The sequence below is a fragment of the Larus michahellis genome, chromosome 5, assembly GCF_964199755.1.
Source record: "Larus michahellis chromosome 5, bLarMic1.1, whole genome shotgun sequence".
NCBI classification, from domain to species: domain Eukaryota; kingdom Metazoa; phylum Chordata; class Aves; order Charadriiformes; family Laridae; genus Larus; species Larus michahellis.
This window is the reverse complement of record NC_133900.1, coordinates 30,207,228-30,231,390: the sequence shown is the minus strand read 5'-3', so window position 1 is coordinate 30,231,390 and position 24,163 is coordinate 30,207,228. Positions and strand designations below refer to the sequence as shown.

Sequence of the window (24,163 nt, the reverse complement as noted above, 5' to 3'; positions counted from 1 at the left end):
ATGGGGCCAGACTCTTTTCAGTGGTGCCCAGCAACAGAACAAGGGGCAACAAGCTGCCCACACAGGTTGTGGGGTCTCCCTCTCTGGATATATTCAAAACACGCCTGGATGCGTTCCTGTCCAGCCTGCTCTAGGTGAATCTGCTCTGGAAGGGGGGTTGGACTAGATGAGCTCTGAACGTCCCTACCAACCCCTACCATTCTGTGATTCAGTAGTATATTTTCAGAAGAAAACAACCACAACCAAAGCACACATACCTCCAAAATATGAAATCCGTAACTTAAATTACAGGAAGTGCTGCTTACTTTCCTAAGCATGAGAAGAAATGTATTGATGTGGGAATTACAGAAGTTGAATACTGAGGTGGTTTTTTTGAAATTATGCTTAAAAGCTTAGAGTGATTTCTGCTCACTGTGGCTAACGTCTTCACTGTTGTGTGTTTAAATCTTCACTGTAACAGTATAAAAGTAATAGTATAATCTTGCATATCCATTACACAGAGCATGTTTTTTTCCCCCCCAGCTTTTCACACAACATAACTACTAGCCTTATCACAGGGGGCCTCTGGATGTCACGTAGTCTAGCCTCCTGCTCAAAACTAGTCCCAGTACAGCAGGCTGCGCAGGAATTTGGCCATTCTAGTTTTGAGTATCTCCAAGAATGGAGCATCCACAAACTCTCAGAGCAATTTGTTATAATATTTGATTGTCTTTATAGTGAAAGGTTTTTTCCCCTCTGTCTAGTTTGAATTTCACATGTTTCATCTCATGTCTGTTGCCCTTCATCCAACCTCTGAGAAAAGTCTTCATCAGTGGTCTCTATATCCTCCCACTGGGGTGCTAGAAACAGCAACAAGACATCCTTCAGCCTTCTCTTCTCCAGGCTGAACAAGCGCCTGACCATCTTGGTGGCCTCCCGCTCCACTCACTCCAGTACACCAATGTCTGCCTTCTACTAGGTGAGGGAGAAGGGCACAAACCCAGACACGGTATCTGGACAAGGTCTCACAAGTGCCACATAAAACAGCAGAACTGCTTGTCTCAACCTGCTGGCTATGCTCTTGCTATTACAGTACAGAATGCAGTTGGCTTTCATTGCTGCATAGGTACATGTTTTCATAATGCTGACAAATGTTTTTATAACGCTGAAAAATCTATTTCAGTTTTCTTGTCTTAGGAAGAGAGATACTTTGTTTAGTTATCAAAGAGGTGAGTTATTCCACACAGTGTCAACACATACAAAAGTTAAAAGGTAGGTATGCTGCAAGTTAATGTAATTGTACTGTATTTCATAAAAAGGCTTACTTCCAGTGTTATAAACCATTTATAAAATCCCCGTGGTCTGCACTTTGTCTTTTGAATCCCAGTTAGTCCCACCCAATCCCCTTTTGCTGTAGGTATTTGGTTTGAATGCTGTGTACAAACAAATAACATTTGTATTTGTGCAAATTTTCTGCTGGAATGATTTTGAAAGCAGGAGGAGACAGGAAACAAAGTTTCATGTTAAATAATGATTCAGTATCCACCTAGCAGCTGAGTATAATCAATTCATAGAATCATAGAAGGGTTTATACTACTGAGTGCCTAATTTACAGTCAAATGACGAAAAAGTCAGGTGAAGACCTATAATGCCTGCTCTACACAAATGTTACAGGTAGTAAAAAATACTAAGCTCCCACGTTTTTAAGTTTCCTAACTAAAAAAAAAATACTGAAATATGTTTTAGAGCGTGCTGTAATTCATGTTGATGACCAAGGTGATCACACAGAGTATTCCTTATTATCAAATTTTTGATAAGTGAATGAGGAACTAGACAAGATTGAGAACTTCACTCCAGAGAGAATCGTGTTGTTACAGTGATAGCTCCAATATAATTTGAGGCAAAAAAGCCCAAATGTACAGAACAGTGGAATCCATTTCTACATATTTTCACCACCAGCTTCAAGCTTCACATCTTAAAAGAGACTACCTTATAAACCACAACAACAAAGAATGGCCCCTAACTTCTGCTCTGCTCCAAAATACAGAATTTGAATACAATTGCAGGGAATTGTGTGAATATAGCTAGGAAATCAGTATTATAGCATGAGGACCCAACAACAAGTATAATGGTAAGCTTAGATAAGAACTTGGCTGTAGCTGTTTGGGGATGGGTGAGAGATGGAAGAAGGGACAGAAATTTTATACATACGCTCACAGTGGATTGATCTAAATAGTAGTAGAAACGCATAATCAGGTTCCAGCTTAGGGGATGGCATCTGCAGAACCACTGTAAGTTGATGTCCTTAAGAATGTGACTTTTATACAAAGGTAGTTAAAATTTTAGAAGTTACCTACTGGAAATGCAACTCTTTCTTTGTACACTGTTGCACTTCCTTAACAATAAAGGTGACATTCCTGAGCTATGACTTCTTCAGAAAATATTTACCAGGCTAAATACTGAATGTACTGCATAATAAGGAAACATGACTTTTGTGCAATGGACTAGATCAGCAATATTTGTTGACAGGAAAAACAAGAACGAAAACAATGAAATCTTTACAGCCAAACACCCACACTAGGCTATAGTCTGACTCCGTTGGAAAATATCAGCAGACTGAAAGCCAATTTATCAAAGCTCGAAAGCCACATAAGCCTTTCTGACAAAAAAAAAAAGAAAGAAAAAAAGTGCACAACCACTGATTTGCATAGTCTTGAAAGCAGTTCGGGAAAAAAAAAAAAAAAAAACGAAAAGGAACTTTTCATATGACTCAGACTTGATAGCTTTAGGAGATACTCATCAGTACCTTGCATTCTAGGTCCCTAAAAAGTATCTGTTGCACTTACATGCAAAGAAACCAAACCAGGTGACACTCAAAACTGAGTTATACCATGCAAGAACTTTCCAGATTCAACAGCTGCTTATTACCCCTATTTTTGTGTGGTTACCTCCCATTTTCTTCCATAAAGGATTGAACATGCTTCTGGAAGACACCTGATAAATTTGTTTCAGAGTTCTTTTCGAATATTATGAAAAATTCTAAAAACCAAATAATTCCACTACCTATAAAAGAACAATGTTTCAAATTCTTGTTTAATAAATATGTGTGTGTGCATACCTGTCTATCTCAACATGTATTTATACAGTTCTACCTGTCTTCTCTTTACTGCCATTATTGCCTGAACTACTATAAAAACAGTCCTTGAAATTCAAGGATTACCAGTACTTCGAGCAGACTTCTTCCCAAAGTTTTTCACAGCTATTGAAACAAAAAAAACATCCCAAATCGTTTTTGATGCTGCTGGCCTATAGTCTTTTTCTTTACTAATCACAATGGAATATTAAAGAAGAACGCAGACACGGCTTGTTCCAACTAAAGGAAATCTACAGAAATTATATTCTCAAGATATCACTGTATTAATATGGCCTGAGAACAAGACATGCCTGTTCAGCCATGCCTTGGTTTCATTGTCTCTCATGAAAATAAGCAACCACTAAGACATCTTGGCATTCATGATACTGTTGTCTACCAAAAAAAAAAAAAAAAAAGGGTTAAAATGTGCCTTAAGCAAAGGACAGGGCAAAGCTGACTGGATCAGGAGCCAGCATTCAGCAGTGTGTGCCAAGTGTACTAATGCAAGACTTTGGGGATCACTATCTTGGCACACATGACATTGGATTCTACTGCTATGAAAGGTACTAAACTGTTCTTCTGAGCAGGAGGCGCAGGGCCTCCCACAGTCAGGAACTGATACCTCCTGTAGGTAGGACTCCTACACAGCGCTCTCCTCCTTTCTTCCAAAAAAATATTCATATGAGCATTAGGGTAAAAAAAAAATCTAGAATTCTGCTGTGGGTTTCTGCCCTGCCTTATCTTCCGAGCAACCTTGAGCAAGCAGTGATCTATTAACAGAGTTTTCTTGAAAATTTAGATACAAGAGACTAAATCTCTCCAGAGCTGTATTGGCACAGAGGGTTAAAATTAACTCCACGCTGGCTACATGATGGGATCTTCTGCTTGTACCAACTTCAAACCTTGGTAAAGCTTTACTCAAGCTACTACCTACGCCCTAAATTCCCAGAACATCCACCTCAAAAAAAGACATGAATAATTGCCCACTAGAGTATCTAAATTAAAATTATGTCTGAAATGTCATCCCACTACCCACTGACTATAGATAAGAATGTAAGGAGACACATTTCTTCTATGTGAAGACTAGTAAATTCTGGGGGTATGTTTTCAAGAGGATAAAGCCATCTCACGACTGCCTTCACTTTTAATGAGTTTTGGGTTGTCTGTTTGTTTTGTTTTCTGTGGGTGGTTTGTTGAGGTGGTTTTTTTTTTTGTTTGTTTTTTCAGGTTGGGTAATGAGCTAAATCCATTTATCAGAGAACAGGAGGAGGCTCGGAGGCTTCAAAAGGGATGATGTAGATTGTAGGCATGAATGAGGAAAGAGACACACCTTTTCAGAAGCTATGAACCATTAACTCAACTCAGCCATGTCAAGATCAGCTTCCTGAATTAGTCATTACACAATTGCAGGAACACTTTTACTAGCGCAAGAAAAACAGTGGAAACAAGGGAAACCAGACACAACCACAGCAACCCCTATTTAAGCCAGCTCAAATTACTGCATAATTATATCCCTGTCTCCTCACATCTGCAGTATATATTAATTTGCACACTATAGAGACAAAGTAAAAACTTTCAGACTCTTACAAATCCTAACAACCAATTTTAAAGTCAGCATTCATCGTTCGTTCTGTAACAACTGAGACAGTTGACTTTCCTTTCCAGTAACCAGTTATGATAATTAATATAAATTAATTTTCCACTTGTACAAATCTTATTTCACTTAGAGATCAATGTTGTTGAAAAGTTTAAGTTTAAAAAGCAAACATACAATACAACAAGTTTAAAAGCTAGAATTTAAAGATGTATAAGCCTTTAACTCTTAAAAATTGTCTCTGCTTTTCCCAGCGCATACATTCAGATTGCAGGTACAAATGCTTTGAAAAAAGTTACTAAGATATATCTGCATTTCTGCTCACCCTCTCTTGAAGAAGTTCCACAACTTGTTGTATACAATCATTCACATCACAGGAATCAGTTTTTAGCACAAGCTCTGGGGCTTCCGGTTTTTCATACTCAGAGTCAATCCCAGTAAAACCTACAGAACATAAGTCAAAAATCTTAGGTGACTTTTTCCAAAAGATTACTCCATTTTAACATTGTTCACAGATAGTCTTCTAAATATAAACCAACACAACAGGAAAGAGCCCAGAGTTTTACCTTCCTTAATACAGGATTTCTTAGGGAAATCAACAGGCTTTTTCTTTCTGCTAATCCTACTACATGACTGCATCAAGCTTCAGGATTCTGCAGTACACACATAGCACATTTTTGTTGGTGAAGCTATTTGATTTATACTGTGAATAAAGAAAGGAACACTGGCAGAAGAACTCTCATATCATCCCAGAGTTAGTCATGCATCAGCTGCCCTTCATTATTAGCTGTGATTTTTGTGGGGTTTTTTTGAATACAAAGCCCGACATTGAATGACCAGTATATATGAAAATTCACACTCATGCCACCAAGCAGTACTCTAAAGGGTAAGGAATTCCAACACCTATTACATCAGTTTAGCTAATATACTCACCTTAAGATAGCTGTTAACGTAAGGTAGATGTGTGTGTTTATTATAGTTATAATAAATATTGTCATAGCTGTACAAGCCACCAGTGATACTTGCTCTGGCCTACTTAGCTAGCAATCTGCGTTGGAACAGAGGAGATCCTGACTAACCATGCATAAACAAGAAGGGAAAAAAATCAAGCCCAAAGGCAAAGCATGTAAGCACTACAAGTCAGATCTGCAGGAGAATTACCAGCTGGGTTACAGCAACTGAACATCTGCATTTTCTACAATTGCAAATGCAAACATTAAAACTCAGGTTTTTCATTTCAGACTTAAAATACTCTCAAAATTAGTAGCTTAATTCCCCATCTAAGAAAAAGATCAATTGCTGCAGTACCCCATGTGATAAAGAAAAGCTGGTATCTGTTCCAAAAACTGTATACGTTATAAGTATCTGATTACTGGAGCAGTGGAAATAGGGGCAAAGAAAGTGTCCCATTACCATTGCCAGAGAAAAAGATAACAGTTGCTGACATTCCTTGTGAACAGGCAAGTTCATTTTATTTTCATCCTTCAGATAGGTCCTAACCACTGCTAGACCCACTTGTAGCTTACTCAGGCACTGTACACCTCACTACCACTTCTCATGTAACACAATCCCATTACAGAGCTTGTAAAATTAACAAACTGTTAAGGAAGTTCTACAGCACAAATGAAGATTCTGTACAGAACTGTATCTTTGTATGGTGCCATTTCAAGCCTTCTTGTTTTGATTCTGAGCAAACCTTAGTTCAGCATTATTTATTCCTGGTCTTCACATGATGTGTTTAGTAGTACTAGAAGTATCAAGCAATAAGTCATGTGGAATGTCTTAGTTTTCTGGAATTTTATATCACTTTTGATTAGTGGTGAGTTCATCACTACAGCATCTGCAAACTCAGACCCTGAAAGTGATTATTTTAAAAACTGCTTTGCTTCATAAAACAGGTAAAAAGCACTATGGTCAACCTCTGCAAACTAAAATATAACACAGAGCAAAGAAGCACTTAAAACAACACTTGCAATGAGCGATCACATATCTCAGCTTTTTTTATTGCAGGCTGTACTTCAATCTTGATCTGAGGCTGGGGATAGCAAATCATTTTCATGGTCACTAGCATAAAAACCCCAATTTCAAAACAAAAGTTAGTCTCTTCAGAAGTGTTCTTAATGGTCTTTACAGAAAGATGGTGACCGTGCTTTACTTTTTGGAAGAAGTTAGTAACTCTGATTAATGCAATTCTTTGTAGCCTTTAGAGAGAATCAGACTCTTTTTTAACTAGTCAATGGACACACAATGGAGACAGACTAATCCTCAATCATAAGAGCTTACAATAGAAGCCATGTAATCTGCTCCAGGTTTTTCGATGTGAGGATAGCCAGTTTTACCCTTTTCCTGTCCTATACGTTTAACTAGTTAGTTCCATGAGATAGAAGTCAATCCCAATTTTCTGCTTGGTCCTGCGCCCAGTCCATGCTGCTTTTAACGGTGGTACACTCATAGATTTGAGCACATCCACTTACACGGATGCTCAAATTACACTAATGTTTCACTTATGTCAAAAAGATGTAACTATATTTAGGTTTACCTTTAATTTCTCCAGCCCTGGCTTTCTTATAGAGTCCTTTAACATCTCTCTGCTCACAGACATGCAATGGAGCATCCACAAATACTTCAAAAAAAGGCAAACTTGCCCCTTCATGAATTCGTCTGGCATTATTACGATCCTGGAAGAAAACAGAAAAAAAAACTAGAATATCTCACCCACATATTATTATTGTCTTTCTGCTTTCAAAGTTCATTCTAAAAAAGGTGATAGTAAAATGTACACAAGTTTTCAAAGTTTGAAAAAAGAAACATTTGATCAACTGATGCCCTGAAAGCTACATCAGTTTGGCTACAGTTCATCACATGGTAAAAGCTGACAAGAAAATATGAGATATTTTACATTAATGTGATTTATTTAAAAAAAAAAAATAATCACCAAAACAAAACAACCAAAACAAAAAAACACCCCCCAAAAAAACAAACAACAACAAAAAAAAACCACAAAAGAAACCCAGGCATAGAGTGCAGAATTTTCTATGCCCGCCCCTATCTTAGGAGTTGCATCTGCCTAGCTCACTAAAGTCAGAGGAGATATAACCTGCTGCTCCCGATATGACCACCCTTCTCTCCAGAGCACCAGATTTCTCTACATTCATTAATCCAAGAAGACTTGCATATTCCAAATATTATTTTATTTGTGTGGCTTGACAAGCATTGAAACAATTGGTGACCTTCATTTAGAGAACAAAAAACTTTCCAAAAAATCCACTAAAACCAACTCTTACTAAATATGGTTATCTTTCCCCATATCTAAAGACTTCTGTTTTACTGCAGGATCTTGAGTTCCCCTAATTATTACTGGAAGAACTGTTTGGACCACTATAACCAAATAAATAACACCTTCTTATGCTGTGAAATGTCTAAGCGAGAACCCCTGGGTCATTCTTCACAATACTTGGTGTTCACACTCCCGTTTTGTCTCTCCTATCCATGTTCTCATATAGAGAGGAAAAAAGTCTTCACAAAACAACGTGAACATGGATTTAGGTTAATTTTCACTGTTATCTAATGTCACGTTGTATACACACCATGAAATAAAGTAAAAACAACTACGGGCAATTAATCATTTTTCCCTTAAGCCACTTGGTAAAATACAGGTCATGCCATTCATTCACTGGAGGAAAAGTTGCTTTTAAAAACAATTTAACTGAGTCTTCAGGTAAAATGTATACCTAGTCTTCATATTTATAAAGTACTGGAATCTATGTGGATCAAACAAGATACTGTCATTTTCAGACTCTCTCTTGCAGTATCGGTTGGGCTTGTTCCTAATATTAGATTAATAATTCTGCCTGAAGTACAGTGTCAGTTATAAGACTAATATAAACATTTTTTATATTTAAGATTAATGTTTCTGAAATTTGAGTAATCATCTCTAGAGAGCACAAATGCCATGAAAATCCAAGCCAGCGTTTGATTCTGGATAAGTTCAGCGAGGGATTCCTGTAACTAAAATTCTGAGTGACATTTTGCATTTTCTCTACACTTTATCTAGAGGGTTTTCACATTTACCTGAGTATAAGGAGAGATGAAACTAGTAATGCACACCAAACCAGCATCTGCAAACAGTTTAGCAACCTCAGCAATACGACGGACATTTTCTTCTCTATCTTCTGGTGTGAAACCCAGATTCTTATTAAGGCCTTGACGAATATTGTCACCATCCAATGTGTAGCATGGAATACCATGACATACTAAATACTCCTCCAGTGCCATGCTCACTGTAGTCTTCCCAGCACCAGATAGACCTAGAATATTCAATAATAATAATATAAATATAAATTACAAGCATAGAAACAAGTTAGGGCAAATTGTAGTACATGTACCACCGCTAGTATGAAAAATCCAAAGCGACAGGCATCAGCAGCAATGCCTTTCAGAGATGCTTACCTGCAATATAAGCCAAGTGCCTTTTACACAGAAAATAGGTATAGGGAGAGTAAGGCACTAAGAGTGCAATTAGAAGCAGATAAAGGAGTTCAGCATTGAGAGCTGTTGCTGCTTATAGAGGTGGTGCACATCACCCAGTGCTGCTGCCTGCAGTTGTTACTACCTGAGCAAACTAAATTCAGAAACCCAGTTAAGATGTTACGTTTACATCAGAAGAGGAAGATCTCACACTGAAGTGAATTTCAGTCAAGAAAAGAAATGGGATCAGACCAAACCACACTGTTCTTACTCCTTGCAGAATAACAGCACTGAATTAGACACTGCAGACACAAAAAAACTCACTCACTGAAGGCTCAATAATGTGTTAGCAACAAGCACAGACAATTTTAATATTAAACTTTGGTCCATTTCAGAATCTCTGGCAACAAACCTTTAAGCAATTGAGAGGTCTTCCTGGCATTAAAAAGTCTACTGTTTGTGTTAAGATGGAAACGTACTGAAATAACTTTCCAGACTAGATTTCCAGAGTTTATATGGAGCACGTGCTTCAGCTTATACAGAGCAATCAATTCATAAATGGGACACAAAGTCAAATCTTCATGAGATGACCTTAATTCTTTGAGTAAGAAAAAAAAAAAAAGGGTAATGACAGTCTAAAAAATAAAAATAAAATTAAAAAGAATAGCATTAGTGAGTGAAGAAAAATGTTTTGATCTTTATTAGTGGTGGTTAAGATTTATTCTAGCTTTCAGAGGAAGAAGCAAAAAATCACACAAAACCGCAGTTTGGTATTACTTCTAAGACCTTTACAGCAAAGGATGACAATCATGCTAACACGCACGCTCTAAGAAAAAAATAAAATAAAGTGGAAAGGAAACCTTGACACCTGCAATAGTTTAGGGTAATTTAAAGGAGTCATTGCATTGGTTCCTCCTTCACTCAATTTAATATCCCGAAGATGCAGAGCAGTCTACTGAAAACATAAGAATGTGTGTAGGACAAGACCTACATAAGAATTTAAATTAATTCCTCTCTCTCAAGAAAGGCCCCCACATCCACCTCACAGATTTCAGTATGGTTTGGCTCATACTCAAAACTCTCAAAAAATTGCAGAGTTGTGAATAATGACCTATCATCATCTATAAAAGTTATCTACATCTTCTTGGACAACTCAAGTTTCTTGTGGCAATGCTTACCTGTCTACTTTGAAAAGAGCAACAGCTATACATGATGAAGCTGAATGTTATGACTTAGGCCAGAACCAGCTTCCAAAAGGGGAGGCCCTGCTCTCTTGCCCTCCCCTCTCTCCACTCACACCATCCTACCTCTATTATTCCACTATCTCTGGTGCTTATTAGCCAACTCAGTTTGCTAATTTTTTTTCCTTTTCTTTTTTTTCCTTTTGTGTGTGTGTGGGGAGGCTGTGTTAAGTTCACTGATGATTTAGCAAGTTGAATGAGCTCAAGGTTGGGCTGGGCAAGCACTACAGCTCATGCAAGGCAAGAGAAAGCAAGCAAGGCTGGAAACAGAACAGTCTTTTTTTGTCAGCAATTAAGTACACCCCCAACCTAGAAGATAAGCATGGTGATCCAAATTAAGATTTCAGCAACTTCATCATTTACTTCTCAATGAAGCAGTTTTTGACTTGCAATTTTTGTTCCCTCATCTAGCTTGCAATTCATTTAAATGCTCTTGCCTTTCTGACACCATTTGGTCTCCAGCGTGTAATGAAATGCAAAAGTTAAGGTTATACAAGAACGAATTTTAAAAACAGCTTTTAGGCTGACAAGTCTTAAAAATAACTTACACTCTCAAAATTGCATATTATTTTACACATGAAAGTAATGCTCTTCCATATTTTTGATACATTCTTTAGGTTGTTTTTTTTACTAGGACCCTCTGACTTGACAGCACAAGACATTCATTAGCATTTAGCTCTCAAATAAATCTTAGCTTAAAAATGAAAAGTGATCCCTGAAATAACTTTCTGTATACTCCCACCCCATAATGCTGATGAGATGAGAGAATCTTGAAGTGAATATAAGACCGTTTCAGCTTTTATACTAAAATCTAGCAGAGTTTTTAAGGCTTATATTTGCACAATTCCAGCATGGGTAGTATTGCTTACTTCAATACCTACACTCTATTTCACTACTTAACATCAGTGCTCAAACATCTTCAATAACCTAGCTTCCCCAACACACTCTTCTTAATACCTTACAGCCTTCCTACTTTTCTGTATTCCACCACCACCCTTATTCCTTCTTAAAAGAAGAAAATTGTGCATTAACATTACATTTGTTTAAAAAGAATGATGACTGGAAAATGTTGCTGTATAGATAGCTGAGTAAATATTTTTATCATGACCTTTTTCAAAAGGATATTAATAAATTACAGGGAGAAACAGAAAGGCAGCGCACCAGATCATTCGAGCATTGAGAGACAGGCTGGAGCTACATGACAGAAATAGGGAGAGAAAGGGCTCTGTTCTTTTACCATAGAAATACGTGACAGCAAGCTACTGTATCAAATCTGTTTGGAATGGCATTCAGCAATTTGTTTTCAACAACTGCTTTACCTTTCACACATGTTCATTAACTCTAGTGGAAACAAATTTTACTTAGAGTAGTAAGTTTCTCTAATACTCTGTGAAGATCTTTTGTATAGCAATTTAACAGTGCTCTAAATGGTTTACAAACTTATTAAATAATACATTTTGTTATATTTATTTTTTATTTTCAGTTTTAACTGAAAAAAACTCCAAAGGAAATATGTTAAAGCTTCCAGGAACTTTGAAAGACAGAACAAAAAAAAATCCCCTCCCAGTCATGAAACAAAGCTGTCTTCCAGAATTTACTTACCCCCTCTTTTTACAATCAAAACAATTCAGTGGAAAAACCACAGTGCTGATTCCACAAATAGCTCCCAATATGCACTGTCTCAACATGCAATTGCTGTCCAAAGGCATAGGTTTATGTTGAACTGTTATTTCAACCCAAGGAGACAAGAACATTCCAAAGAGAAGAGAGATTTACAGAAAAGATTCAGAAACACAGACTCAAAAAAAAAGAAGTTAGGTTTCATTTGTTAATAGGTAAAATGGACAATAAGAAGAGCCAGAATGGGTTAAAATACACACACAAAAAAACCCCACATACACTCCAAAACTCAACCGGAATTAAGCAGTGGACAGTGCCAGATAAACAACGCTCCTAGATCACTGAACAAAATACATTCTCAAGTTACTATCTGCCCCAGAGCAATTTCTTGCTAGTCTACCTAAAAGTAGTAATAAAATTGCATCAAAGTCTTGGATTCCACAAACATTCAACTTCGCATGAAAAAAAGGAGCTACAGCCAAGTAGCTTTTCAGAAAAGTAATTAAAACAAAAGGATCCTCAGAAATCTGTGACTGTACCTGTTAACCAGACAGTGCATCCACGAAAACCACTTCTTGTTCCTACCACTTGGCCTCTCTTATTCCTGCTGACATGATGAGCTTGGTAGGTAACATTGGTTGCCCTCTGCATTCCCTGTAAAAGAAGTAGTTGATTAGGTCTTTAACTTCTGAAAGGGTGAGCTGGCAAAGCATACTAAAATAGGCACAAAGAAAGACTTGAAGACAGACCAATGGAACTAAAAACAATACCAAATCCATCAGATGCAACACAGATCAAAGGACACAAAGGAAATTAGAAAAGCCACCCATAGCAAACCACATCCTTTGTGCTCCTTCTGTGAAACTTGGGATTGCCAGGTTAGTCACCTACTACTTTCAAATACCACTTGTTTAAGAAAAATCAACTATAAAAATAGAGATGAACGGCTAGATCTGCGAGACTTGACTTCAAGTAATTTAAATCTAAAATGATCAAATGGATTCTCTCTCTCTCTCTGAGCTAAAGGTTTCTGTCATAAAACAGACAGACATTGGCTCATTCTCAACTCTTAAGTGGCCTTTTCATTGCAAACTATGCATGTCTGGTCCAATGTTCAGTTCAGCAGACACACCTCCAAACCACTCTGCCTTTACCTATGATATCTTCAGTCTCCAGAATATCATATATTCTGACTGTTTAAAGAAAGTACTATTTCTAAGCAACTTAAAGAATTTACTTAGAGATGGGACTTTTGCAATATAATTTTAATTAAAACAAAGCTAGTTACAGACTTTCTTAAAATGGTTTATTCATCGTAATTAGCTGCTGTATGAATATCTTAAGTAAGATGACACCACTGTCGAAGACATTTCACTATCTAAGGCAAGGGAACCCACAGGAATATCAGCCTCATCATACCTTTAAGCTTTAATGGTATCTAGTTATACGAACTTTGTTCATAGAAGATCAAGACCATAGATAACCAATCAGAGCATGAACAATCAAACAGAAGTCTTAAAAACAAAAAAAAAGAAAGGCGGGGAGGGAGGTTAGTGGTATATGTAATGCTGCTTTGACTTCTCTTGCTTACAAACATATTGCAAGATATTTACACTATCTTGTCTTTCATTATTGTATCAGTGCTAACTGGAAAGAAAAACACTTATGACTTAATACAAAACAAAGAAGGGAGGATATTCATCTACAGAGTACTAGCAGAGAGCTGTTCATAGTTTTAGAGAGATACTCCAAAGTAGGATTAACAGAAAAATGTTCAGAAAAACAGAAAAACTTCAAAAGTTTATCTATAACTTAATTAGAATTTATGATTTCGTGTGATTTTATGTCCCCACTTCTATACACAGCTGGGCTCATAATTAATACAAAGAGAAACTCAAGGTAGGAACAAATGTTCAAGTTTTTTAATACAACTCCGTAACTCAATGGTGACAGTCCAGCATCTAAATTAAATGAAGACTAAATAGCAACACATAAGAAGCCAACACCTGCAAACAGGTTATAACCATGCAAAATGAAGTTATACTTGCTGATCGTGTTATTTTCAAATAATTTATCTCCTAAAACAAAGCTGTTTTGCACACGAAGTCAGTGCAATACAATTAACTAAACCCAGAAGTCAAAGAGTCAAAAAAAATCAAAAAGTCTTTCTTCTTATAGTAGAGACAGTTATGCACTACATAAAATTGGAGGTCTCAGTGAGCAAACGCATAAATTGTGGAATTAGAAACGACAAAAAGAATTTAAGTACTTAACCTTCAATTAAAAGAAAGATGTACTGTGCATAATGAACGTGTACAGCAATTCAAACTAATACATTAACAGCAACATTCTTTCTCATTAATTCTAGTTGTACTGTATTGTACAGGCACTGGATAAACAGAATTCAGTCTCAAAGCACAGCTCCCATGCCACTGTCTCAGTAAGCTCTTTTACATTAAGACATAAAACCACACATGCTTTGGTTTTGACTCCTGGCAATGAGTTTATTATCAAACTCAAATACTTTGGAGGTCAAATGTCTCATCCAAGGAGACATCTTCCAGTCCATACTCAGTAAGTTATATCAGTTTTCTTTGTTTTCCAGAACTAGCAAAGCTGCAATAAAACTGGTGAGGGTATTGCCCTTGGCTTACAAAACAAATGAAACCCTAAGAAGCAGGCAAGAGGGATTCTTAAAATGATGAAAAAGACACAACTTTAAAAAAGAAAAAAAAAAGTATCAAGTAATGAATTAGCAAAGATGATAAATCACAGCAATGAGAAGGCCAACAGATTGCTAGAATACAAGGCAAACAAGGGCAACAGAGCAGGACGCAAGCAGGACAATAATCCATCTGTACTTCAGAAAGAGGTACCTAAGACTAAAGATTAAAGTGCCCAAACAGTCTTCATGCATTCAAAAACACATCCGTCCCCAGGAGTCTCACCCTTTGTTTACATGTGCATGCACACAAAAAAGACGGCTCAGTACTACTCCTGGGCAAAGTAGTAGCAAAATCCTCTTTTATCTTCCAATAGAAAACAGCTTTTCATAGAGGTGCTCTAAACAGTTAATAATTTAGCAAGTCATTCTCTCTTGCTGAAAAAAAAACAAAAAACAAAAACAACTAGTAATGTTTAGTATTAGTATTAGAAACATTAGTAATGTTTCCTAATAACGTCCACTTTGCTACTAGATAGCCAACAAAAGCCGAACACCGGATCTTCAACAACATAAGCTTTTAATTACTATCCCTGATACATACACTTACTACAAATATTGATGTGGCACAGAAAAATACTCGGAAGTAGAAATCACTGGCTCACATTGGTTGTGCTCTTAAATTTTTTAGCCAGTCTTCAAATTCCCGGTACATAAAATTTGATGAGTATCAATTGATGAAATTAAATGGCCATCCAAAACGATAGCAGAAATAAAGAACAGCCATTTCCTTTTACACTGTATCAAAGTATCACTCACTTAAGACCCATATTATCGATGTTAAACGAAATTAAAGATAAGAAAATGTGTAACAAAAATTGTGATGTACTCTTTAAAAAAGCTATTTTAAATTTCTTAGCCTAATTACACTCGCTATAATAGTCACTACTGAAAGGACACGCTAGATTTTTGTAAAGGGTCTAATAAAAAAAGGGCATTAACCTCAAAGGCCTATTTATCTGGGGTTTTTAGTTTGTTTGTTTGGGGGGGTTGGTGGGGTTTTGGGGTTTGGTTTTTGTTTTTTGGTTGGTTTTTTTTTTGTTTGTTTTTGGTTTTTTTGGTTTTTTTTGTTTTTTTTTTTTTTTTACAACCATTGGAAATTTCCACTCTGACTTGCCCACAAAAATATTTCTTCCACCCTGTGTTACACTTTAAGTGCTTCCACACTACTTATACAAATACTGCATTTTAATATTTTCCTCCTACTCACCATGTTAAATAAAAATCATGCTTCAGTCCACTGTGTTTTGTTTTAACACTAATGTCAGGTGAAAACGCTAATACACCCTTCCTTTCTTCTCCCCTACTATGCTAGTTTGTTTCTCACATGAAATCTGAAGTGCCATAATAGGCCAATAACTTTGTGCTGAAGATAAAAAAAATTGGGGGTATTAAAGTCACAAGCCTTTCACAGATGTACACTGAAGAACTGTAATGGTAACAGAGCAAGGAAGGAGGAATCCACAGCTTACTTTTTTTGGCATAAAGGTGACCTTTTAGTTTTGCAGATAGTTGACTGGGGAAACGAATACAGACATCTAAGAACTATTGGAAGAGGATGGGTACCAAAAGGAAATACTAACTCTGTCAATTTCTCTACGTAAAGATTTGCTGCAATAGACTTGACCCTTTTTTTTTCCCTTATACTTGATGTTTTGCCCAGTTGCAACTATAATTTTTTCCAAAGCCAAATCTGACTATCAGTGCCAAACACCTTTGATGTAAGATCTCAGATCAGACATTCAGATGAAGAAGAGCAAACCCAAGTTACAACACTGAGATCAAAAGGCAGCAGAAAGAAAAGACTATTGCTTAATTGTTCCATAGTTACGACCAACCACTACACTGGCACAAACTGAATTTATTCTTCATTACTTCAGAGCAACAATGAAACATTGTGCTTCTTCAGTAACTTTATATCAAATTTTAACTTTTCACAAAGCAAGAACTCTGGGGTAGGAAGTAAAGCTTTCAATGGCAAGGAGAGACTCCCCAAGCTACAGCACCAACTTGAGAGAGCTTTGAGGTTGGAAGCATCAGGGAAGAACTGTGTAAAGAACAGGCATGGTTTCTATGCTAACCATATGTACTCAAGAAGCTGTGACTAATTCCATATTCTTCTGCCCTAAAAGGACAGTATTGATTCCCCAAGCTAACAACTCCCATAAGCTAACAGTAGCAACACATCCAGCATCACCTCTGAGGTGTGGTCTTATCTTTAATGCCTTTCCCATTTCCCAATCATCTCAGGTATTTTCTATGCCATTTGCTAACTTGCTCACCATGTGCCTCTTATAAGCCAGGACATTCATTCTTCAGCACTGACAACTCAACCAAATGACAGTTTTTTCCCTCCAAACTGCTCTCCTCAACAGCCAAACAGCAACTGGAACAGACTGAGCATTGCCCGTTTTCTTTGGCTACATACAAAGACAAGCAAGGAGAACAGGCATAGTTCCAACATAAAAAATTCTACTACCACAGATGCTAAAACAACAGCACTTCACCTGAGAGTCTCTTTGTTTGCATACTTAGACAAGGTTTCAGGACCTGTTAACCAAAAGATCTGCCAGGAATGCCTTCCAATAGGTATTTTCTTAAATTCTGGTTTGAAAATTTGTGCTTTGATTTGGACAACTATGCTTGAGAAAGGAGGATAAGCCCAGAAATTATATCTGAATGATAACATGTTTTACAGTTACTAAAAAACTAACAATTCACCAATCCATATTCTGCCATAGCCTACAGCATTACATTTTCTTCCACTTACAACAAAAATTCTTACTTTTATTCTCACAATTGCCCTCCAGAACACAGTTTGCCACAGTGATACTGATACAATAAGGCATCTAAACACCTTTACGTGTAGCACCATCCAATCTGCCAAATGCATGCTCTCCTGTCACGTACACAGACTAGCTCATCTTTGCCAGATGTTCTAATGCTGGGACAGTTTCAAAAATCACAGCAGGAGAAAGCAACCAGAATCTTCTACAGTGCTGTGGATACAAGCAACTCAGTGATAACCATACTATAAGGAGTATATTTTCGCTTGCCACCTGCTGCAAAAACAGCGTGACCAAAAGCAGACACAGCTTATTCACCAGTGCTGGAGCAGAGTCATTGGCTGGCATCAAAGGGAATGGACAAAAACAAAGCCAGAAATGCCTCTATTCTCAGAAACCAAAGTTGGAGCAAGTTCTCATTAGGAGTTACCTCCAAAATGAGCTACACTAAAGAAAGTGTTCCACAAGTCTTCCTATGAAGCTAGTGTAATGGCAGTATTTGTGGCTATGTCGTGTGCTGCTCCATAACTTGGAGTTTGCTGTGCTCAGGGGTGGGCTTAGTAAGGGGGTTTCCACAGACAGAGGTGTATTTTGAATAGGCTGGATACCCAGAGAAGGTTTGGAAGACAAGGCTCTGCCCTTCTCTCCTAGGGGTTGCCGATTCCTTCAGGGTATAATAGCCTGCTTTGACTTTGCTCTCAGCTGAACAGACGCAGAGTCAGAAGTGCCAGAACATTTGTCGTGGAGCGTGTGAATCGGCAGCATCTTTTTTCCTGGTAAGGCTTATTGGGTTATAAAGAACATTTTAGCCAAGGTCTTCTGAAGGGAGAAGTGGAAGACTTCCTCTGCTTGCCACGTAACATATAGGGGGTTGCTAACCTCAACTGAAAACTCAGCAAACGGTTAATGTCAGTTAACTTTTTTTTTTAACATATGATCTCCCTGGTTTGGACAAATCCATCTTGGCTTTGCTTCTGACAAATTAAATGATGAAGACAAACTTTTGAATACACTTTGCTACCCCCACCCAGACGTGATTTATTTCACTATCTTCATAACATTCGATTTTGCTTTTTCCTCAGAGAAACTGAAAGAATGTTACTTAACAATTACTCTGTTATATAAACAAGTTTGAACTTGTACATGGTTAAAGAGGCTGGGACAGGCACATCTACTGAACTCTGCTTAATACAATACTAACTTCCTCATTTGTGAAGCAACCATGAGACTCTTTTCTTCTTCTTTAATAGATCTGTCATTTTAATAAGAAAGTTGTGGCCTGTACTACTACCCACAGCAAGACTTCAAAGATTGTTTTACACTGTTACTTCAATATCAAATGTTTTCTGGATTTTATCTCTTGTCTGCTTCAGCTCAGCATTGTTCGAAAGAAATCACACTTTTTTTTTCACTCATCTTGCATCATCAAAAGTATCAAGTGTTCTCAGCAAAGGGCTGCAATGTATCTTCTAAATAGCTGCATTTTGGTCTTTGCTGTAAACCGATCTTCCCCCATCTTTATGAACAAGAATGAAGGCTTTGGTTAGATTTTTTTAAGCCCTGTCTCGACAGTTTTCCACATAACAGCCACCATACAAAGAACCTCAGTCTTTGGCCAACCCAGGTTTATGAATGGCCACATTGTACATCGCATTCTTAAGTCTCCCTCCTTCCAAAGCGCTGGAAGCTGAGGGGCTCACGACGAAGAGACCGGGATGGAACCCCCAGACCCCCGGTCCTCTCCGGAGGGGCTCCCTCCCCTTCCCCACAGACAGCCCCCGCCTTCCCGAGGGCAGCGACGGAAAACCAGCACACCGGGAACGGGACACCCCCGCCGGGCTCCGTGGCGACGCTCCCTGAGGGGAACCCGCGCGACCGTTCCGTTAACGGAGCGTTAACGGCTCGCGCTGCCCCGCGCGCTCCCTCTCGCCCCGCATCCCTCCGCGCGCCGGGAGGGGCCCACATCCCGGCTCCCGCTGCCGCCCACTGCCACATCACCACCGAGCTCGGCCGCTTCTGCCTCCCTTCCTGCCTCCCTTTCCTCTCCGTTCCGCTCCCCCCCGCCCGCCCATCTGCCCGGCGGCGCACCGCTCCCCGCCTGCTCACCCAGCTCGGCACCCTGTTGCTCAGCTTGACTTTCTTGCACTGGCTCTCGGGCAGCTCCATGGCCGCGGGGGCAGCGACAAGAGGCAGGGAGGAGAAGAAGGAGGAGGAAGAGAACGCGCCTGTCCTACTGATGCTTGACGCGCAGATGCAGCCACCGGTGCCGCCAGGGAGCTGCTGCCGTGTGCGCGCCCCTGCCCGCGGCTAGGCCGAAGGTGGTGCAGGGAGGAGCCGCGGCTCACAGGGAGGGGAGGAGTTGGGGCGGGGGGAGCGAGCGGAGGTCCGCCGCCACGCGCGTGCGTGCGCCGCGCCGCGCCGTGCCGTGCCGTGACGCGACGCGCGCCAGGGTGGGCGGTTGCGGCGGGCGGCAGACACTTCCGCGACAGCCCGGCCGCTGCTGCCCCTGGCGGGCGGCGGGACCAGGCCTGGCTTACCCCTGCCCGCGACTGGCTTTATTCCCGCCCGCTCTGCGCTGTAACGCTGCACTGGGGCGGCCCCACGGAGGTATCGTGTGGTGGCTTGGATGGCACCGTTAGCCCTGCTCGCTTGGAAGTGAAGGCGGCGGCAGCAGTAAGAGGCCGCTTGCCTGCGCCTGCTGGCAGGGTGCCTCAGCTGGCAGCGGTAACCGGCTCCCCACCTTCTCCAGTCAGCGCACAGCGGCGGAGGGGCGGCTGCTGTGACCATGAGGCCATCAGGACAAGTTGGGGAGGCGAGAGCCAAGTGGCCGCCTCATTTTCCTGTGGCAGGGGCAAGCTAAAGGCACAGCAAAAGCAGAGCACTCTTTCCCCTGACTTTAAGATTTGCTTCCAAGCTTTCACTTGGAGGTGATGATACCGAGAAGCAGCGGAGTGGGCATTGGTGGTGATGTGGTTAGGAGTGACTGGGAAAGCAAGGATTGTTCCAATTAAATCTCCCACTTTACAAAGATTTCCCCAACAACTGGAGCTAATCCTGTGCTGCCTTCTAGGAAATGCCTCTTGCTGTGAACTTAGAACCAGAAGTTCTTGGATTCTTACTTCCAGAAAGGACTGCTTTAGTGCTTGGGTGCTAATCTTAAAGTGGAGATGATGCAGTACCAACAGGAGTTATATTTGCTATATAAATATTAGTCCATTTACATTACTTCAAAAAAGTAATTGCTTTAGCACTTAAGTGCTGATCTTAAGGCGGAAAAGGTACTGTACTAACATGAGTTGCATTTGCTGTAAAAATATTAGCCTATTTACAATCCGTCTGTAGATTGTTTATTCTCTGACAGTTTAAACAGGAAGTAAAAAGGCCCACTTTGTAGATGAGTGTTTACTCCTGCTATATCAGAAAGACATCCTTCCAAAGATAGTATGGTGTTGGTTTTAAAGCACATTTTGAAATTCGGATTAAAAACCTAAAATCCTTACGCAAGGTAGGTGACCTCTCTGAATTCAGGAAAAATAATTAGAAATGCTCTCAGGCAATTTGAAGGTCAGATAGAATTAATACAACGTAACTAGAAATACAATTGCAGTTATCTATTTAGTCTTGAGTTGAATGACAAGACTGTACAGCATGCTGCCCTGCAAGTAGCTGTTCAGCAGGTGGTCCCTGGCTGTATACGGACATTCTGACAATGACAAACAGTGACAGAGGCAGGGCCTGGATTTTAGTTAGCAAAATCTTTCACACAATGCTCTGCCAAGCATGGAAAGAGAACCAGCAGGCTTCCATGGAACAGTGGGTTGAGGGCTTTCCCTTGTTGGCTATTCAGTTATGTCTAGGGTACGCTTTGTTAACTGCGGTTTGCACATTTGTGTTATGTGGCTTAAGAGTTATTCTAAATGTTATTTGCAATCACATTCTTTTAAAAATTGTACTGTTACTTTATTCTAACAGTGTTGATATAGATTGATACTGTTCATTCTGCAGTCTGAGAGACAATAGTGGGAAAACGGTAGTTTGCAAGAGTTGTAAATTAAATCAAAAAACACAGGCAGACCACTTAACTATGCAAGTGACTTCTTACTGGGTACACTGGGCCCCCCTGTAATACTCACACATTGACCGGGAGCAAGGCACATGCTCTCAGTTTTCTAAATGGTCCACGTCAGAGTTTTACCTTGGTCAGCTGTTTGCCAGGAAGGAGTTCCACCCCATCATGGGAATTTTTTGCCAGCTAGTTTCTAAAGAAACTGTGTTGGATTCCGATTTGAAGGTTTGGAAAACGAGGCTTTGAGCACAGATGAAGTTTTAGGCAACAGTATTTACAGTTTGGAAAATCACAAGAAAATGCAGTTGTAATAATCAAGATGTATGCACAGTACTGCCCAAACAGACTGAAGGCAGGGAGCTGCATGATTCCTTTCACAAAATATTACAAAGAAACTGATGAATGGACCATGTACAAGTAAAATCTGAAGTGTGACTGTAAATATAGCCACTGGTGGTCAGATAGATGACATAGTCTTAAAGGTAATAAAAAAACATTTCTGAATAGCAATTCCTAAAATAGATTACCTTTTATGATTACACTAAAATTCTGAAATAATGCATACATATGTATGCGTATACAGTATAGTAAAATATTAACTATATTGTAAAGCTGCATATGTAGATGAGGTATATCAGGCAATAACTAACATTTACATATTTTACAGAGGCTAACGTTACAAGCATAGCTAATCAGTTTAATCAGTTCTTGCCAACGCTGTGTCAGTGAAAATGTGAGTATATTTTTGTTTTTCAGAAGTTTGACATACAAGTCCATCCAGAACTGACCTTGCATTTTTCCTCTCTAACATCTTAGCCTCCTTAAACTATTAAAAAAAGAGATGAGAATTCTTTAAAGATAGGAAACAAAGATACGTTGATTTATACAAAGATTTGGGGAAAATGATCAGCCTATTAATTCTTTGTAAGGTTATGTGTAAGTTCTGCATGGCTATTAAGGGGTAAGTTCCAATTCCACTTTCCTGAAATATTTCATGATGGATTGATTTAGATATCCGAGCGAGGTGTTTTCTGAATTTAAAAAGCAAATTTATGTGGGAGCCCTTAGTGAAATTCAAATCAATAAACAATGTCTAATGAATTGCTGCTATTTCTTAATCTGCTTTCAACCTGAGATCAAGAACTGCTCTCATGACAGCAGGTGCTCTTGCATCCCTTCTCTATGGAACTAATGTGCTGTATGCCTGTGCCCTAATTAAATGTTCAAGTCTGGTAAGAGAATGACAGCAGAAATTACACTATGAGCTAAATCATTGGCTAGTCTGAGCCCCCAAAAAGAAAACCCACTCTACCTCTGGAAGAACCACCAGGATTTCGTATTCTTGAGTTGATGATGCTGAATACTTCTGTCAAAGAGCTACTGTGTAAAATGACCATAATAAATTTGGATTTAAGATTCTTGCTGGAGCAACAAAAACAAAACATCCACTGCTGTTCTGCTTAATTTCAAAAAGGGAAATTACATAAAAATAGAGATATTTGTTAAAAAGGAATTACTAGAGTCTTTAATAGCCAGCACAGGGACTAAAGAAACTGTGTTGGATTCTGATTTGAAGGTTCAGAAAAACAGGCTTTGAGCACAGATGATGATGTTTTAGACAAAACAGCCTGCACCCACATAATACCACTGAAGAAGGACTGACAGCCTAGAGCAAATTCTACATATGGAAATGCTGACCAGACCAACTCATAGGGAAATCCTTTCAATTCCACATGGGGATAATGACATGGACAATAATTCTCTACTGAGCTATCTCAGTACAAATGACATGGACAAATTTGCAGGGGAAAAATCAGCTTTTTAAAGAAAAATTTATTATCTAATCACAATATTAAAAAATTACGATGTCTGATATTTACTTTTTAATATAGTGTTTCACCAGGCAATCTGCCCCTAAATGTCAATTGAAACAACAGAGCTAAATCAAGCTTTAGGATGTTCAAAAATAGACAAGATTATTTGAGTAGCTTCCAGACATCAATTATAAATGGAATGTCCGAATTAGACTTGACTACAGATTAGAGTCACAGTATTCTACTGTTAAAGACTGACCATCTACTTGTATATGACTGATATACAAACCCAGAAACGCCTTATCTATAAATATTATCTTTAAGATGCATGTTCTCTTATTTCTCGGAAGAAAACCAGTATTGATGAAGCATTCTCTAGAATCCACCTACTGACGTCACTTTCAATTAAATGAGAAGTTAGGGTAGGAATTCCTTTAATACTGGAATTGCTCCTCTGGTAAGCATTCTGATCAAATCCTGATGGCATGTCATGGTCATGTAAAGATGCATCTATTCTATTATTATTTTTTCTTGAAAAATATCCACAGCAGTGTAACTCAGGTAGTCGTGTAGTCATGCAGGCTGTCTGCAGTTTTGCTTTTTTTTTTTTAAGAAAGATACCATCTTCAATGTACATGATGCTGCCTACATAGCAAATGCTCATCAAAGTTCTGTCAGGATTGTTTCCAAACTTTATTTTTCGCATAAATCACTCTTCTTTTGACACCATTCTGGTAAGTA

At 38.9% G+C, this 24,163-nt stretch overlaps 1 protein-coding gene across 1 annotated transcript in view; it reads right to left on the bottom strand.

The window, feature by feature from the left end:
* PAPSS1 (3'-phosphoadenosine 5'-phosphosulfate synthase 1) overlaps positions 1-19,943 on the bottom strand; it is a 46,919-nt gene extending 26,976 nt beyond the window's left edge. The window contains exons 1-5 of the mRNA XM_074589402.1: positions 19,649-19,943; positions 12,574-12,688; positions 8,778-9,013; positions 7,246-7,384; positions 5,032-5,150 (exon numbers count right to left, since the gene is read on the bottom strand). Of these exons, the coding sequence (XP_074445503.1) occupies positions 5,032-5,150; positions 7,246-7,384; positions 8,778-9,013; positions 12,574-12,688; positions 19,649-19,708 (669 nt within the window). The 5' untranslated portion in view covers positions 19,709-19,943. The remainder of the gene's footprint in view (positions 1-5,031; positions 5,151-7,245; positions 7,385-8,777; positions 9,014-12,573; positions 12,689-19,648) is intronic.
* Between the last annotated feature and the right edge of the window lie 4,220 nt (positions 19,944-24,163).